This window comes from Atractosteus spatula, chromosome 4 (genome assembly GCF_055471065.1).
Source record: "Atractosteus spatula isolate fAtrSpa1 chromosome 4, fAtrSpa1.hap1, whole genome shotgun sequence".
NCBI lineage: Eukaryota > Metazoa > Chordata > Actinopteri > Semionotiformes > Lepisosteidae > Atractosteus > Atractosteus spatula.
Window position 1 is genome coordinate 63381472 of NC_142709.1, and position 18318 is coordinate 63399789.

An 18318-nucleotide genomic window follows, 5' to 3' on the forward strand; every position below is an offset into this window, starting at 1 on the left:
GAAGAGTGAAGTCAATTATGTTAATTATCAAACAGATTAGGATTCAGTGGTCTATGATAGTTGGATAAGGATGGATATAACACTGAAATTAGTCCAATAGTGAAGGCTGATTCACTGTACGGTCCAAGTTTGTCATACTCCAGTATGACATACTTTATAGCTTCTTAATCAGGCTTGCTAGAATTGTATCCATCAGGATCCTTTCCAGCTGAATATTTTCTCCAATGTGGCAAAAGGTGGAGGGAGGGGGGCAGGGGGTCACCAGTCATACTGCGCAAGAGGAAGAGTTTTTTTTTTTAATGAAAGCACACAAATAAAATGAAAAGGTAAAGTTACCTGCCGAGCATCACAGAAATGACCGTGAAGTACCCCGTGCTGAACCAAAAAAAAGAAAATTGAATACTGTAAAAGTCTGGATTTTCATAAGCGATGCGAATTGTCTGACACAGTTTCGCAAATGAGACCTCACACCCAGGCCTTCAGGAGCAGCGGTGCAGTTTCCCACAGAGCTGGGAAAAAATGGGCTACAGTATGTGCTGCCAGCAGGCTGCTAGCACTCCTCTCTCTCTTGCTTCCCCGTCACATGTGCCTTCTGTTTGAAAACTCTTCGGGGACAGCAGCAATTATTGCCTCAGTCCTTCAAAAGCCTGAAGGAGTGTGGCAACTAGTTGCTGAGTGCATATATTTGCAGACCAGGCAGGCAGTGCCGTTTTCTATATTCAGATTAAAGAGCAGCCAGATCATAACCAAGCTTAACTTATCTTTTTTTTCCCTTTTTGAAATAAGGTCTCTGCTTCTGCTTATTTCTGCTTATGTTGACTGACACAGAATTAAGTAGCAAGCAAGTCACCCAAAAATATGAGGACACCATTTTTATTTCAGTGCTTTTAACAGAGATATGCATGATTATTTTGCTATTTTTTATGGTCACCAACTTGCTTATGAAAGTGATTGTACGGTACATCCCTGCCCTGTTTGAAAACATTTTAAACTTCCCTTTTATTTGGGAATTAGGACAAATACCAAAAAAGGCTCTTAAGGTGAAAGAGGAAGCAACAACATGTTCAGAAAACACAATATGTGCATAACACCAATGAAAATCAGTCGCATTATCCAAGTGGTGTCTGCACGTTGGTGGTGGTGGAGGAGAGTCTCCATTACATGTGAAGAGCTTTGAGTGAAGTGTCCAGAACAGTGCTACATAAGGTAAGAAATTATTATTATAGGGATTAGTGAATTGAAAAAGGCAGAAAACAAGATCAATCAGACCCTTTGAAGACTTTTATTGAAATGCCAATTAAAACCTAGAAGTAAAAGCTACTTCCATTCATTTCAGACCAAAATAATTCAAACCCTTTCACATTTCAAACTATTCAAAAGGTAAGGCTCTTTAAAAGGTCCCCTGAACTTTCAGCTCACTGTGAATGTGAAGGTAGAAGCAGTCCACAAACACAAAGAAGAAAAGTATTATGCATCCTACCATCCAAGATGCTGTCAAAACGTTTATGTAATTGATTGCTTATGAAAGCCTCGGGTTTCATGCAACAACCAAGATTTATTCAATTGTGTACAGAGGTCTTCACTTTGGTCAGATAAAGATTAATTCAACTCAGTTCTGACTCATATTGTGATAATACAATAATAATAAAAGGATGGTTCACAGCTATATTTCAGTTCCACTGGACCACACTTTAACTTCTATACAGAGTTAATGACCAGTTCAAATCTGGCTTTGTTATAAAACAGAATATCTTTAGACTAACTGAACATGTGTATGGATTCTATCGCAATGCTTTAAGAAACATACCTAAATGGAACATTTCTCAAAATAAATTTCAAACAAATGGATACAGACTGATGAGGCATTGTGAAAAGAACATTTTAATATAAAATAACTTTGCAAAACTATAGTGCTGTCAATATGAAATCATTCTATGTCCAGCTCATTTGCTGCTGTGGTAGGCTCAGTGTTGCTGTGAACCTTATCAAGATTAAGAGATTCTTCTGATAATGGATGGATGTTTTTAAATACATTTTAAAATACATTTGAACAGCCCAGTGAGCTGTAGGTCAGGGGATTTTCACATCCAAAGGAAAAACGGCTTCTTACAAGCACATAAATGTAACCCTCATATGCATACAGTATATAAATATTTTGACATTGTGATGTGATAATTTTTAAAGTTTCCAATTCCTGTCTTTCCCTTGTGTGTTGTAATGTTAGCAGATTAGTCTGTTACACACAATTCAAACACACAGGGAGCACTATGGCACTGTACAGTAGTTGCTATATTTGGAAATTGGTAATTGTCCTTTTAGCCTGACTGAAATATTCTTCAGAAACTGCTGAAGACCCATTTCTTATTTGCATTAACAACACAGGGATACTGAGGAAAGTGGAACAGCGTAAAAATCCACCTTCTCACAAAGATTTTCTAAAAAACCTCCCTGGTTTCCTGACAGAGGCACGGAAAAAGTTAAGAAAAATCAGAGGGCACTTGTAAAAAGCCTTACCAGGAGACATTCCTCATTTAGTTGTTTTTTTAAAATGGTGAGTAACTTAAAATATATACATTTATACACATGCTATATAAGTTGCACGTTCAATGTGTGTTTAGGATGTATATGAAAAGAATCAAAAAACATTTGTGATTTTCTCAACATTGTGTACAAACCTGCCAAGAAAGCTTGCCAGAAGAAATTGTTTCTACAAGTCGGCCCATCTGCATAGTCCAGCAAAAACACAAGATAAACCATAAATGTCCCTGTTTCTACACTAGCCACAGGTCAAACCCTTGTCATCCTATACTGTATATATAAATATATGTATTTACATACATCTTCTAAAAATAAATCCAATGTACTATATTAGCTACATATACTGAACAAATTATACTACACGGTACTGCAAAATAGCACATTGAAAGGAAAACACACAAAATCGTCATCATGTAATATAAGAAATGTACCTATGTATAACCAGAAAGGGTTTTATAAATGAACCTTTTAAGTACACAGAATGTTATTTTAAAAAAAAATAATTTTGTGAGAGTTTTGAAAGGGGTCTGAATAAATGTTAAGCAGAAATGTTGCATAACCTCGTACGAGCAGTGATATTTGACTTAGCTTACACTCAGTCTCTAGCATGCTTTAAAAAGAATAGGCACTGTGTTACAGACAAGTGCACAAAGCACACAGAAAATGAAATCAGGTTTTAAGATAACTCATTATGAAACTCAGATGAATTACAACTAAAATACAAAACATACATAGAGAAAAAAAGCAAAATATACTGTATCTGAAAGGCAATGGCATTTTTAAGATGATACTTGTTGCTTTGCTTTGTGAAGACTGTTTGCTGAAACATAACAATGCACTCATGTCATCCTTATAGGAGTAATAATTACTATATAAGCTAAAGGAGCAGGTCTGCGTGCCACAAAGGTAGAATCATTTCACTTTTGACAAATAACAGATTTGTACTGTATATAATGGCCATGAACAGGAGAGATGTTTGCAAAGTACCTGAAGCAAAGGTAAATGATTTTTTTCTCTCTTTCTATCCTTTTCCTTATTTGCGGAGGGAATAAATAAGAATGTGCATTAAAACAATCTGATATTTGTTTTTACATATTTTGATATGTGATTTGACTGATTGGATTTTTTTACTTGGATTTTTATGGGCACTTTGTGGCAGAAAGGTTAGAAAAAAGGATAACACCCGAACTGTGCAGTAGTAATAACAGAGCAACATGTTAAATATGTCCTGTCTATATATATGTAGTTTTGGGATATATTTCTGATGTTGTGCAACAGTAATTGTGTGTACCGTGCATTTCTAATGTATTTCTTCCCACTGTTATGTGTCATTTTAAGTCCATCAACAATAAACAGGCTTCTAAAAAGGGACTGAAATCAAAAGGAGTGAGGTAGGAAATCTGAAATGCTCCCACAATCCCCTGGAATGGTGTTCTACTGTAAAACATATTTAATATTTATATATAGTACTTCCCCACTTCATACATTCCTGAAGAGCCCTGAGGACTCAGTGTTTTACTGGAATAGGATTTGGGAAATGCCAAATGTGATCGCAGAAAAATATTCCTAAAACTACTGATACTAGATGCATAAAAAGGAAAACCACAAAGAGAAGAATATAACATCATATAGTGGGAAAATGCATGGTTAAGCACAGCAGTTGTAAGATAAAGAACAAGCAAGTGCATCCCATCCAGATATCACAATACAAAATACAAAAAGTTTGCGGATGAAAACTATGGTAATACATACTGTAGTTAAAAAAAGCACAGAAAGTAGCATGGTAAAGGATTTAGTGAGGAATATTTCAAGCACATTTACAGAGAAACTTGCTTGTGCAAGCAAAATCATTTTAGGTTTACCCATTTATTGCTTTAATAACATACAGAGCGATTTGCATGCCCACTATACATAAAGTTATTGAAGTCACAGTACTTTGGAAAAGCTTTGTCAAGAACCTTCCTTTATCCTACCTTACCTGAAAGCCGGTAAGAAAGGTGGATCTTAAGTCTACCTTTAAAAGCATTCACCCAAACTCCATTCTTTAAAAAGCAAGGTCAGCAATGCAGCCTGCAGAACAGTACTGCAAGACTTTTATATCAGATGGATATGCGGCAGGCAATTCACTATAACAAATATTTCTGAATTCATTCTACACAAACAACATCTTAGCATAGGAAACTAAATTTCTGAAGCTGTTACCTACAGTATGTGCTAAAGTACAGAAAAATAAGTCAAAAGGTGAGAAAGGCGGATTTTATTGTTTTCTAGAACCAGTGGCAATCCGTGACCTTTTGCAGACTACAGACGATTGTTTATCATATTTCAAAATTATGTTGCAGAAATGCATCTGCCATTCTTTTTTTAAATAGAGCAAAATGTAGAAAGATTTGCATAGCAAAAAGACATTACGTTCAAACCAATGGTTTGGCCACAATTGGGAAATACCTCCTGAAAGCTGTTTAGGAGATTACCAGTAGTCCAGTTAGACCTGCTCAATACAGTTTATAATGGGCAGTGATTCAACAAAAGGTTTATCTGTTTTAATTTCAGGACAGTAAATACAACACTATTAGCCTTCCCTTTTCATTAGTCCACTGTGCTAAAGATAATATCAGTGGGTTAGCAAAACTGGTGACACCAGTCTTAAACAATAAGAACATCCTTTCAGTGCTGGCAATGATATAATATTAAAATTAGTTCTATTAATTTCAATTAATGAAATTGTGCTACCTAGCTGTATATATAAAATTGAGAGTGCCAAAGTGGAACACCAATTAACAAGGAATCCACTAGCATGCCTTCTGTAACTGTATGATCCCGGTCATACTATATTTGCAATAATGTGTATCAAGTTCAGAGATAAAGCTTTAGCATCGCTGCAACAGCACAAAAGAGGAAAAGCAACCTACTGCTGCTGATCACATTGCATCTGAAAATGGTTTTATCAGTGTTAGTCGACTGCAAAGTTTACACCAGGAAAAACAGAGCTCTCGGTTGCTCAAAAGAAGGGAAGTATCATTTGCGGATGACCAGAAAGCAGATAGATCTAGCGTGGTTTTAACATCCCTAAAACAGCTTTTTTAATGACATTGCTCATTGAGGAAAAAGGTGCCTTACTGTAGACAGGGAGTAACAAAAACCTGTTTCAGCTCTGTGCAAAGATACTGGACTGAAGACAGGGCTCTGCTCAAGCACCAAAAATGTGTCCCATCAGCCTGTTTACAGCTGCATCATAAAAAAGCTATGAAGGTCTAAAAACAGTGGGGTCCTGCACAGGCCACGGTGTTCAGGTGACAATGGAAGAGTGCTCTGTAACACTGAAATGCTCTCTGACTACCACAATCCCAATTTTCAAAGCAGATTGTGGTATTGAGGCATAAGATAGGGAGCAACAGGTTGTAAACTGGTTGCTACACATTAAAATATAATGAGCAGGTATGACTTTACTAAAGAGCAATTCTCAAACAAAAATAAGTCACAAAACTCTACAATTATAAAGATTAAATTGGATAAGATTTCTGCATGGCCTCACTTTTCCGACATTCGTAAAAAACAGCTAAATTAAGAGTAGACCAGAATGAAGAAGTGGTGTTTAAATGGGTTACTGACAGATGACTGATTCCACAAGTGTAATAGAAACAAAGGCGATAGCAGAATCCCAATTTTCAAAGCTAATTTTGTGTTATCATTTTTTATACATACTGTACGTGTACAGTAGGGATCATAGGAATCTGAAACACGCTAAAAATAAAATAAACCAATGCTCTGCCATTCTGGCAGCCAGTGCAAAGGACAAAGCCTTGTGCTAACTTGGTATGTTGGCGAAGTTTAGCTCCAGTTACACACCTGTGGGGAGAGGGAAGTCAGTTCTGCCAGGAAGCCCTTTGGAATAAGGAATTACAGCAGCTCAAGTGTACATAAAAGGATGCTATTTTCTGCCTAAAAGCCACCTGTTGTCAAGCAAGTGTGGAGCAGCCTGAGAAGCAGCAGGTTAAATCATCTTGGCCTTTGAGCTAGAACACCTCATTTTGACTATAGAGACCCAAAGGAGGCCACTCCCCCAACCCTTTCGCCATTTCCTCACTCCTCCCCCACTTCCTGTCTGAAGCTCTGAAGGCATGGTATATACAGCTTTGTGGTGTTGGAGACTGGAGGAACATTCTTAAAGAAGGTGCAGTTGCCTTTCCAGAGCTGAAAGGAAGAGACCACCAAGCAGTAGTGGGCTGGCACTGTGGGAGCAGGCGGTTCCCTTGGTAGCTAACTTGGGTGTACGAAGAGTGGTAGTGCGCTGGGTGGTCTGCTCTCCTTTCTCCCTCCCTCGGGACGTCTCTCTGTCAGGCTGCTCACTCTTCTCCTTCTTGCCTGGAAGACAATAACAGGAATGGTCTACTGTTATATACATCTAGCCAGTTGGATAGTTAATAGCTAATTGATTCAAGGGTCCTGTCTTGAAAGAAGCCAGAGTATCAAATGCTCCACAGTATTGAACAATACAAGTAATATGGCTCATGAAAACATTACTTCAGACGTTTCTTCATTTTTTTAGCCAATGTTACCTCAAAACAGTTGAAAATCATGTAATGGTGTTATAAAAAAAAGAAAAGTAATATAAAAATGTTTAAGATTAGATAAATCTTGAAATCTTGAAACACAAAACACATTTCCTCCATATCCGATACATAAAAATATAATCTCACTTTTCTGAGTGCGCATTTGGGTAAGGTTCTTCCTGGTGGTGTAGCAACTATTCCATTAGCCTTGAATTTCTCGATTAATGAAATTTCTGTCAAAACTGCATAATCTTAATGAAATTTTTATGGCAGTCACTAGAGTTGCTGAGATCAATAATCTTTTACATTAGACCTTCTGACAATTCTCTGATTTGCCCCATGATGAGAGGGCACTAAGTATTTTGCTTCTGTGATCAGCCTTTTTTAATACCCACTGGCAGTCAAGTTGACTTCCAAAAGTTTAGAAACATTCCAAGGTTTTGTGAAACTACTAGAGGGCTTAAAACATTAGACGATTAGGTTTACAGCATGTATTTAACATATTTACAGAGCATGAATAAATCAGAATTTTATTTACAGTACGAAGAAGTTTTAAAGTACTAAGTAATGCTTAATATCACTATTAATATATTCAGCATTTTTTTCATACAGCACATATTTGTCATATTTTACTCCTTAAGTATGGAAATATCTTGATGTGCACCTACATTTTCTTTATTAAACCAAGTTTTCAGTTCGGCACGAATACAATTAAAAGTTATTGTAAATGCTGTACGTTGCAAAGTACAGATTACAGTAAATGAAGAGATGCATATGATGTTGTTCCAGGAATCAAGAATTGCAATCTCTTAGAAAAGACTACTTAAACACCCCAGGAAAATGTAATGTGGAATGTTACTTCAAGGTGGTGTACATTCAAAGACTAAAAAAGTGTCATATTTCATTAGAGATACTAAAGGAATATGCATATATTGAGAATACAATAAAGGACTTACAAAATATGACTGCATTTCAAGTAAATACAAGTACTATAGTTCATAACTGAGGTGTAAGGAAAAAAGAATGTCTTTTCATCTCCTGATTATGGCTAAGAGATGCAGCAAATAGGACCCACTGATGGTCAGTACGGGATATAGGATCAGAATTTGGTCAACCCTACAAAACAGCAACAGAAAGAGTAAGCTGCCTATTCAGGAGAGTGTCCACTGACTGAAGTTCAGATTGCCTTCAGGCAGGACATGAACTGGCGACCTCAGATACATTTCTGCAGAGGAATGTGACTCATTCTCAAGTGCTGTGAGCCTTGGATGTTAAACCAGGGGGCATTTAATAGACAACCTTCAGAATGTCATTAAACTAAATTAGAAATAAATCACTGTAATGGAGGCAGGCAGACAGAGTCCAAGCTTCACTTTCATAACGGTTAGTCTCTCTGGGCCTGCTAACTGCAGCCTCTCCCACCCCCTCCTTGCTGTGCTGAAGCAGCCTGCTGACTTCAGCTGTCTCACAGATAGCCCACGCTGAATTAAGACCTCTTTCAGGTACCTTCATCCCTCTCTCTCTCCCCCTTCCCAGCCTCATCTTCTGCCTTGTCAGCCCGTCCGACACTCTAAATCAGCCAAATCGATCAGCTTTAACATGCTCCCCGGGATGGAACTGAAACCATTCCGCTGTTCCCACTCATGGTGTCAGGCCTTGCTCACAATTTTCAGAATCCGGTCTGGGAGAGAAACTCAAGAACAGTCTCAATAACAAAAGCAAGGAACAAGGTTTGAGCACTAGAACCCCCATTGTGAGAAAAACTGACAGTATGGAGTACAGTGCCCATGACTTTAGTTGTTTTTAAATAAAAAAAAACATTCAAAAATGAAAAGGGCCTGAATAACTACATATTTCCTTCCAATTAAGACGTTTTCTCTTAAAACTCTCAGCCCTTAAATTAAGATTTAACTGTGGAAAACTACCAGGGTTTCTGATTCAATGCATTAAACAGCATGATTTTCGTGTGCACAGTCAGTGTTGAGCAGATACTATAATACAAATAATGGAATGGATGGAGGCAAGCCAAGGAAGCAAAAGGAAAGAATGATCTGATACCCATTTTGAATATTTGCAGAGCAATCAGCACACTTCTTTTCAAGTTAAATAGCACATAATGTGTCATTTCAAGCTTGATATTATAATTGGCTGTAATTATTTCTGTAGAGTGCTTACAACTGTTTCTAATGACAGTTTTTAGCAGAATTTCTCAAGTCAACCTGGGTAAGACATGATGCAGCGAGGTGTTAAAGTTAGCTCCTAAAGGGATACAGTGTTCTTCCAACTGTGCTCTCACTTTCGTAATTGATCTAATTATCTGATTAATTTGAGAAATGTAACACTTTTTCCCAGGTCTCATGATGTTTTGTAGGTGCCATACCCTTAATGAAAAGCAGCTTTTATAACTGCAAAAGACCTTGAATGAGACTTAAATGTGTCAAATAAAGTAAATGGCTGGGTTAATTAAGTACCCAAGAACTTAAAAGGAAAAGAATACCAGATGACACCATACATACACTGGAGTATGACACTGTAGATTTTTTTTTTTATTTTGATGCATTAACCTGCACTGCACACTACTATGGCGAAAATATAATACTGCTACGTACAGTGTACAGCATAGATCTACTTTATCTAATGAAAAAAATATATGAACAGGGTGGGATATGCTTAAGTATATATTTTAAAATAATGTGAACTATCCAGCCATCCATTTTATAACTGGTTTATCCAGTACATGGTCACAGAGGAACTGAAGCCTATCCCAGTAAGAAACCGGTGCATGACAGGATACAACCTGGACAGGACGCCAGTCCATCACAGTGAAGTGAGCTAATTCATGATTTTTTTAGTACAAAAAAATACAATAGTTGATTATGATGCAGCACATATGTTAGATATACCACAATAATTTGTTTAGAAAAAGTCGGTCTGGAATCTTTTAAGGCAAACAATACTGAACAATCTTTTGGTCCAAAATAATGGTCCATTCTTAAAGTAAATGAAATTGGAATTTCGTATTGTTTTTCATTTAAAGGGTTTCCACCTCCACCTCCCCTCCCCCAGTGGAGGAATCAGTTTTGCAGCAAAAGACCCTCATACAGTACCAGCACAGAAGGGGTGAGGAAAACGTACACTTTACTCCAAAATGTAGACTGTCCGAGCGATATGCCACTTTTCACACTAAGAGCCCATGTCACGGCCTCTACTAATCAGACACAAGTCCCTGATGCTTTACGCAAATGCACTAATCAGATACAAGCCCCTGCTACTTCCCACAAATGCCAACACACATCCTAATTACCCAACCACCCTTGTCCTGCACCACACCTCCCGGCAACTCACTACTTAAAGGCTCCTCACCTGCTCCTTCTTGCTCAGTATTGAGTTAATCTCTTAATAGAGCTCCCTTTGCCTGACAAATGCTCCGTCTTGAGATGGCTACCAGACTCATGATTCCTCTTGACCATGAATATTGGCTACGTGACTTGGCTAAGTAGGCCCAGGTTCTGCTCTCCACTTAATCTCTCTCTAACATAAGCACTGCATAGGGTCCAATCCCCTTTGCTGAGACCTCCAGTATTTTACAGCCCACCCTGTCCAAAGTGGATTTATCATCAATTGGATCAGGGGTTCCCAATCTTAGTCTTGGAGGCCCACACATCTGCTGGTTTGTGTTCCAGTCCAGCTCTCACTAAAACAATTTAACCCTTAATTGACTTTATAGGATTCATTTGAACTGTGTCTGAATGTTTTAAGTTCCTAAACATGTTGGATGATGTCTTTTAACAATTGCATTTTATAAGTTAAATAAAATCCCAAACATCTGAGGAGAAAAAAAAACTTGCAAATATTACAATCAAGCAACATACTGTATGTTAGGTCAGTCAAGGCTTCAATCATGACTTTATTGACTGAATCAGATAATTCAGCTCGAATGGAATGAAGATTAGGCAGGATTATAGGCCATCCATAGAGCTCTCGCCAATAATACCAGGGGCTCACTAATGCTCAGCACATCACAGGGGTCTCTGTTGCACAGGAAGTAGAACAGGTACTAATTTAGGCTTTCCTTGTCTTTGTGACCCGGGAGTCCACTGGCCTGCTGTGTTTTTTTTATCTGAGTTTTTGATTAATGAATTGAACCTGGTGTTTAATAATTTACTAACTGCAATTTTCTGAATTGTTTTCAACTTTGCTGCTGTAAGATACCTTACAATTTAACCATATCAATACATAACTGGAAGTCTGTGATTTCTTTTTGAGCACACAATGAAAAGGTCTAATCAACAGTAATTTTAGTTCAATTAAATATTCAAATATGCTTATTTGAACGTGTCTGTCTGGATTGCATCAGGATTTGGAAGTCTTGCAGTAGGGCAGTTACATGCCACCATTCTGGGTAATGGCTGACTCACCGGGATTCAGACTGATGTTGATTGAAGTGTGCAACCGTACTTTGGAACAAAAGCCACTCTGAGCCATACATTAACATTGGAAGCAAAGAGTTAAAAGTGCAAAATAATGCCTTTTAGTATTTTGTTTCACTGTAGGACTCATTTAACTGCTTCAGAATTTCAGCCATCTCAGCAGCTTTTCTTGATTATAAGCTCTTGCAGGCCAACACAGCATGGCCCGATGCTGTTGTTGATAGAAAGAAATAAAAGATGGAATTCATTGGAGATTTTGGGGGTGCCAAATGATATTAAAATATCACTGGGAATGGAAAATGGATTTTGGTATTCTCCCATATCCGAGATCAAAACCTCTGAGGAAATCGTGCTTTCTGTTTAATAGAGACCCCTTACTGAGGAGGCAAATCACACAAGGGCTGTGAAGGACATCTGGGGTCACTTACTTGGCTGGGAAAGTTAAATTTGAACCCTGAATGAAGAAATCATGTGACAAAGAGAATTTTAAAATGTCTTATATCACACAAATAAAAAAAGAACAGAGGGGAATCAATGCAGTGTGTGAGGACTGCACCGCTGCTACAAAGTGTTTTTGTCACTATTCATCCAATTTCTAATCACTTTATCCGATACTTGGGTGCAAAGCAAAATACACCCTGGATGGGATGCCAGTCCATTGCAGGGCACACACAGACACAAACATGCACACAGTCATACCAGGGCCAATTTTCCCAGAAACCAATTAACCTACCAGTATGTTTTTGGATTGTGGGAAGAAGTAACTGGAGAAAACCCACACAAACTGGGGGAGTATATACAAACACTGTAACACTGTAGAACTGGAATTGAACCCAGGGGCTCCAGTGCCATGAGGCTGCTAGCCATTGCTCCATAATGAACAGTCCACTCGCTGTTGCTATCATCTATTGAAAAATACTTCTTCTTTTTCTTTCTTTCATGAACAGTGACTAAGCCCTCTTGCGCATCCGTTTTAATGACAACAGACACGCTAGCACAATTAATGGGAAGGCTTTGACCTTTTCATTAAGCAGCGGACTGTTTTGAATGCAGGAGATGAGGAAGCCACAGGAACGGTGATAAGCATGTCACAGCGATTATCACAGCTCCAAGGCAGACACTATCAACCTGGGAATCAAAGCAGCCTTCAGCACTTTCTCCTAACCCAAAGACCACTTGCGTTTTAGATGACCTAAAGAGTATAATACAGTAATACATTAACAGACTCAAAAACAGGGCTTGTGAATGCCGGACAATTACTTGTAAAGTCACAATTGTTTTTCAAACCAGAGTTCTGGAAGAAGAAAACTAAAGCTGTTATTTTGCTCTTAGAATATGTACAGTATGTAAACTGTGAAATATGGACAATTTGTGTCATAGACTTTTTTTTTTGCCTTGAAGGCATAGTCTAAATTTCATATCAAAGTAATGCCTGACAATACAGTGTTCACATAAATCACTGGGCTCATCAGTTTGTTCCCAACACTGGATGAACAAATTCTCTACCATAAGACTGCTGTCCTGTGAAATCAAGTCTAACCAATCATTAAACAGTTGATGAGAGCTTTAAAGCAGTGTTGCATTAAAAAATACATTAGTGCAATGGGTTTTAGAGTGCATTATAGAAATAAAATGTTTACTTATATTGTAAATTGTTTCCTTTGCTAGCTTTTCATTTAAAAATAAACACAAGGAAATTATGGATTACAGATGAAGTCTTTATATCTCCAGTTCAATTTGGAGCCCAGTGTTTCATTGCTTAAAAAGCATTTTAATTGAGCTTTAAATTTGCTTTGAAGTTAGCATGCATAGTCCACTTCGAAATATGGTGCTGCTTCTTAGTTTGTAGCAGAGCCAGAAAAAAAACACATGGCAATTTTGTTCTGCAATGCTAGTACAGATTGTATACCATTAACCTTGAACTCCTCTTCCAATTTACGCTATAATACATCCATATTTAAAAATATTGCTCTTTAATAAAGTTATACAAAAATAAAATGTTTTGACCTACAGTATAGTATTCATACACTACAAAGACTCATTACTTGTGGTTGCATCTAGTCAGCAGTGTGTATTTTCCTTTGTGGACATCAGTTAGTTATAGTGAAAGTTATTACAATAGTTATGGCTACACATTCAGAGAGATAGTTATTATAATAGTTAACGCGTTATTTGTAGGACATTCACTTGGAGATACTAACACAAGTACTGTACTGCATGTAGAAGAGCAAATTACACAAATGCTAATATAATCTAAAAGTACTCCTAATTTCTCATAATGTATACAAATAAGCCATGTAACAGACAAAGACTGCTTATATTGGGACATTTAAATTTGGAAATGAACACTGTTTTTTTATTTATAGTTTACATCTATGTATCAAGCTTATACAAACATTTTCTGAAAGTTACACTTTAATTCAATCCAGCCATAGATACCAAAACATGAATTTCAGATTTTTATTATAATATAGGCAACATTTCCTTGGGCATGTCTGTACTCCTTGTCTCTTCGTATTTGCTTCTCCATTTCAGGAGATGATTTGCTATGCAGTTTTCGTTTGGAAAGAAATTGCATGTGATAATGCAACTTACCTGATTAATAATAAATGTACTAGAAGGGATATTCAAATATCCATGCCTGCTGGATGAACAACTGTTTATATTGTGCAAAGAATCTCATGCATAGTTATAATGATGATTTAGTAGTTCTATATTTGCACTCCTAATTATTAACATTTTTTTCTCATTGTGCAACTCTTCTTGTATACCATACACATGCACACTGATCCAGTCAATATTTTGGTAGGTATCATTTTAGTGACAACTGAATTAAAATACAGCAAAATATTGTGCCTGTACAGTATATACCTGTATATGCCCGACTGCCATTTATAGCACATACAGTACCACAAACTGCTCCTGTGTGGTGCAGAAAAATTAATTAAAAGTCTCTATACTCAATTTTAAATCGTCATTCTAGACATTTACAACTAGCATGTGAGATTTGAGTTCCCACTTAAACCAAGATTGCCACTTCACAGCCATTTGGTTCTCAAACTTCAAACTACTGTCTTGGAAACTGCTGTGCCAATTTACTTGAAATCTGGTACACTGCTTAAATGTACTACTGTATATCAATACTACTAAAATGAAATTAAAAATATATGCAATGTCTATTTATCATTCTCATTTTCCAATTAAATTTAATATTGCCAGCAGCAGATTCTGTTGAGAAAATATTAAAAAACAGATTCTAGCACAACTTTGTTTGTGTATCATTGAAAACTAAAACAAATAAACATGCCAAAGTGCCACTAACTTTTTGGGTGTTAAATTCTAATAGAAAACCTGTGTTTAACCTTCAACTGAAATCCGCTTTCAGAAGTTTTCAAAAAGCTCACAGCATGTCTATGAATTGTAAAGGTTTTTGAAAGTCATTGGCAATTCTTTGTTCTTTTGTCTATACTGTATGTCATACCTAGCATTTTTGCATAGAAGAAAAGAAGCAGAGTAAAATAATCCATGAAGTGAAATGCTTTGATCTACTTTCTAATTTTTTACAGGCCTAGTACAGTTTTTGAGCTTTGATGTTCGTCGATTGCCCACTCTGTATGATAAAGATGTTGGGGTAGCACTGTGAAGAACTGCTGGCTCAGGACTCTTTTGCCATTTCTAATTTTGTGTCCTTAATAGTGATGTTAGTGAAATTGGTGCTGCTGGCTACAGTGTAAGGTCTTTACCCATGACCGTATTTGAGATAGCATTTGTACAGTCATGAAATTAATCACCAGACAGGATCTCACCCAAATATTTCTCTCAGACCTCAGCAAATACAGAGGGAAGTTAGGATGATATTAATTGTGGATGTCTAATACATTGTACAGTTCTTCCAACAAACTGTATCATCAAGCACTAAGAATAAATCAATACCAGAGTGCTTACTTTCACTTCCATGATTGCTGAAGCATGTAGAAGTTCACCAGACTTAACAGAAGAAAGAAATTTTTACAGAACATTCTGGTTTCCATATTATTCCTTCCATAACAAATTTAATATTTGGTGGAACATTTCTGACCTCTCTGTAAAAGGCAATCACTTATGAGCCAATAACTGAATGGGAGAAAAAATTGGTTTGGGATATAATCAGTGGACCATAGTAATTGAAATCCAAAGAGAAAATCATAATTGCTAGGTTGGCTGTCTATCTTGCAGACTGTGTTTGCAAGCTGTTGATATGAGTCAAGAAATTCATTGATGCCCAGTCTTCCTGGCGGTTCCACCGTACGGAACAATTTCTCAAAGCTTAAGCAATCCTCTCTTAAACAACAAAAGAAAGTTGTACAGCTGCAATTGTGCACATGGTGAAGAATTTGCATATCTTTATTTACAATGTCAGCGTGACATGACTATGGACACTGCAGATAATTATGTAATCAATAAGATGTAACTGAATTATGCATTAGCAAAAGAAATAATGGGGTAGGATTTCCAAACACTGAGCAAAGAATGCAATTACATACTTCTTTTTTACAAGACGTTTACAAAAAATATGAGGCAGCTTTAAGTACTGTGTATCTGTCCACAGAAACAGAAAGCCTTTCCCATAATCAGCACTCCAAATTGCCTTTTCTGAGGCCTTTTGGCAAAAAACCAATGGATGCAGTTATTATCACTTCCAAATTCTAATACGCATTCAAATTATTCAAAGTAAGTACAAATGAGATCCACATATCACAATCGATACCCCACTTTGTTTCTTGGTTTCAAAAAAGGCTTCACTTGCAAGATATGTAATATACACATAATTAGGAAGCATGGTGTCATTAAAACTTGCAATGGAGGTCTATCTGTTTAATCCCATGGGGGAGCACGGGTTAAATATTTGTGGCTAATGTAAGTCCATATTTGTACTCTGTAAAATTACACTTCTCCTTACATTTTGATTTTTTTTTTATTAAAACAGTGTATCAATAACTTGGTTTACATATGTTTCCATTCCACATTATTTTCCATTACCATTTACTCATTACTCAATTTTCTTTTCTGTGAGATAAATGTGAGCTTGGTACTGTACGTTCTTAAACCTTTCATTTTTCTGGGAATCATGAAAATCATAATTGCTTCACAGTGCAAATGGAGAACAATGCGGAGAGTATGATTTTTAAATTAGCCATATGCTCAGACCACTTTACCATGAAAGTCCTGAAAACACATGCACGGGATTTATATGTGTAGCAAACTCTTCCATGGTTGAAAATCCATGTGTCTTCAGGTTTGACTTAGTACAGATTTGATTAGCAGATTGATTGTTAGTGTTCTTTTAATACATTGTTGGAATATTGTCACCCACGCTGGTTTTCAGGTATAACTTGGGAGGAGATTAGGCCTACAAATGAATTACTTAAATACAGCTACTGTTCTTCATGTGACCTGCTTTTTGTACTGTAAATGCTGAAACTCACATTTAACAATTTAAAACAACAAAAAGAATGATTAATAATTACAATAAGAATACTAAATTGTATTTAGAATTATAAATGGTATTCCATAATACAATGCAGATAATGTTGTACTGAAACTAAAATTTACATCAATTACATTTAACAAAAACATTTGTCTATAAAAGAACAAAAAGGGTGAAAATAGAGACCAACATTGGATCAGAAACTATATCAGTTTGTCAAGAAACTCTACTACGAACATAAAATTAACCGTCTTTTCTTATACAGTATATTTATTATGAGTCAAAAACAACTTGATTGCTGAAGATAACACATTCTTTAGTATCAAACTGAACATTTATATATAAATACTTGCATACTTGTGCATTACTATTTATATTGGTAGGTTAGAAGAGGCCTGAGCATGCAGTGGGACAGTGGGACAGCCTCTGCTCAGATTAATAAAGCAGCGCTGCTTAGGTTTGGTCTATGGGGAGGTGTTCAGGAGAAAGAGAGACCCATTTGTATTGCCAGACAGAGCGGATCAGTCACTGTCCTCTCAAGGCCATTGTACACAACAGCCTATCCTCCCTGCAGATCTTGTCATTCAGCCCTCTCTCAAGGGTAAGAGGCGGGATCAACCCATTTCTCTCCTACGTTACCTCCGAAGGGCTTTTGCTTTTTATCACGAAGGAACCTGTTCCTCCTGGCCAAAAACATCAAGCACACCAACAATTAACCCACTCCTGTCCCTCAGTGCGAACAGGCACACACCCAGAAACAACAGACATCTGAGAATAACTCTTTAAACCATTATACTGTATATACATTTATAAAAGGTGATTTGTTCAGGTTCAGGTACGTTCGGGAAATACAACATAAATCTCTCAGAAAAATATTATGTATATGGATGACTATGTGTAGACTAACCACAAATTGTTATGCTTTTAATTCCAAGACAGTAACCAGAATTATTTTTCTATGATGGTAAATGTGGCATGAATAACAGTCCTCAGGTACAGAATGCTGACATTACTTGACACTCATCTATCCTTTGACACACAGTTTTGTGTCTGTCTTTTCAAAATTCCTCTCTTATGAGCTGACCGAAAAAAAGGAGAAACTTGCAAGTGAGTGTATGATTCAGTCACAATGACCCTATGAATTCTTTCAGACAAGAATGGTGGGATGCAGAAATACTATACATACAGTATACAGTAGTAAAGAAATCACTAACGGAAAGCAAAGAATGGCCCAAGGACTCTTACAGTCCTTGAGATTAAGTTTGGACATCCAGGACTCTTCAGATATTAGATTCATAAAATTGTCTCACTAAATCCAATTTTTATTCAA

General features: G+C 36.9%; 1 protein-coding gene across 1 annotated transcript in view; it reads right to left on the reverse strand.

Moving 5' to 3' along the window:
* Positions 1–1262: 1262 nt before the first annotated feature.
* gpc5b (glypican 5b) overlaps positions 1263–18318 on the reverse strand; it is a 140960-nt gene continuing 123904 nt past the window's right edge. The window contains exon 9 of the mRNA XM_088913589.1: positions 1263–6903. Within this exon, the coding sequence (XP_088769715.1) occupies positions 6704–6903 (200 nt within the window). The 3' untranslated portion in view covers positions 1263–6703. The remainder of the gene's footprint in view (positions 6904–18318) is intronic.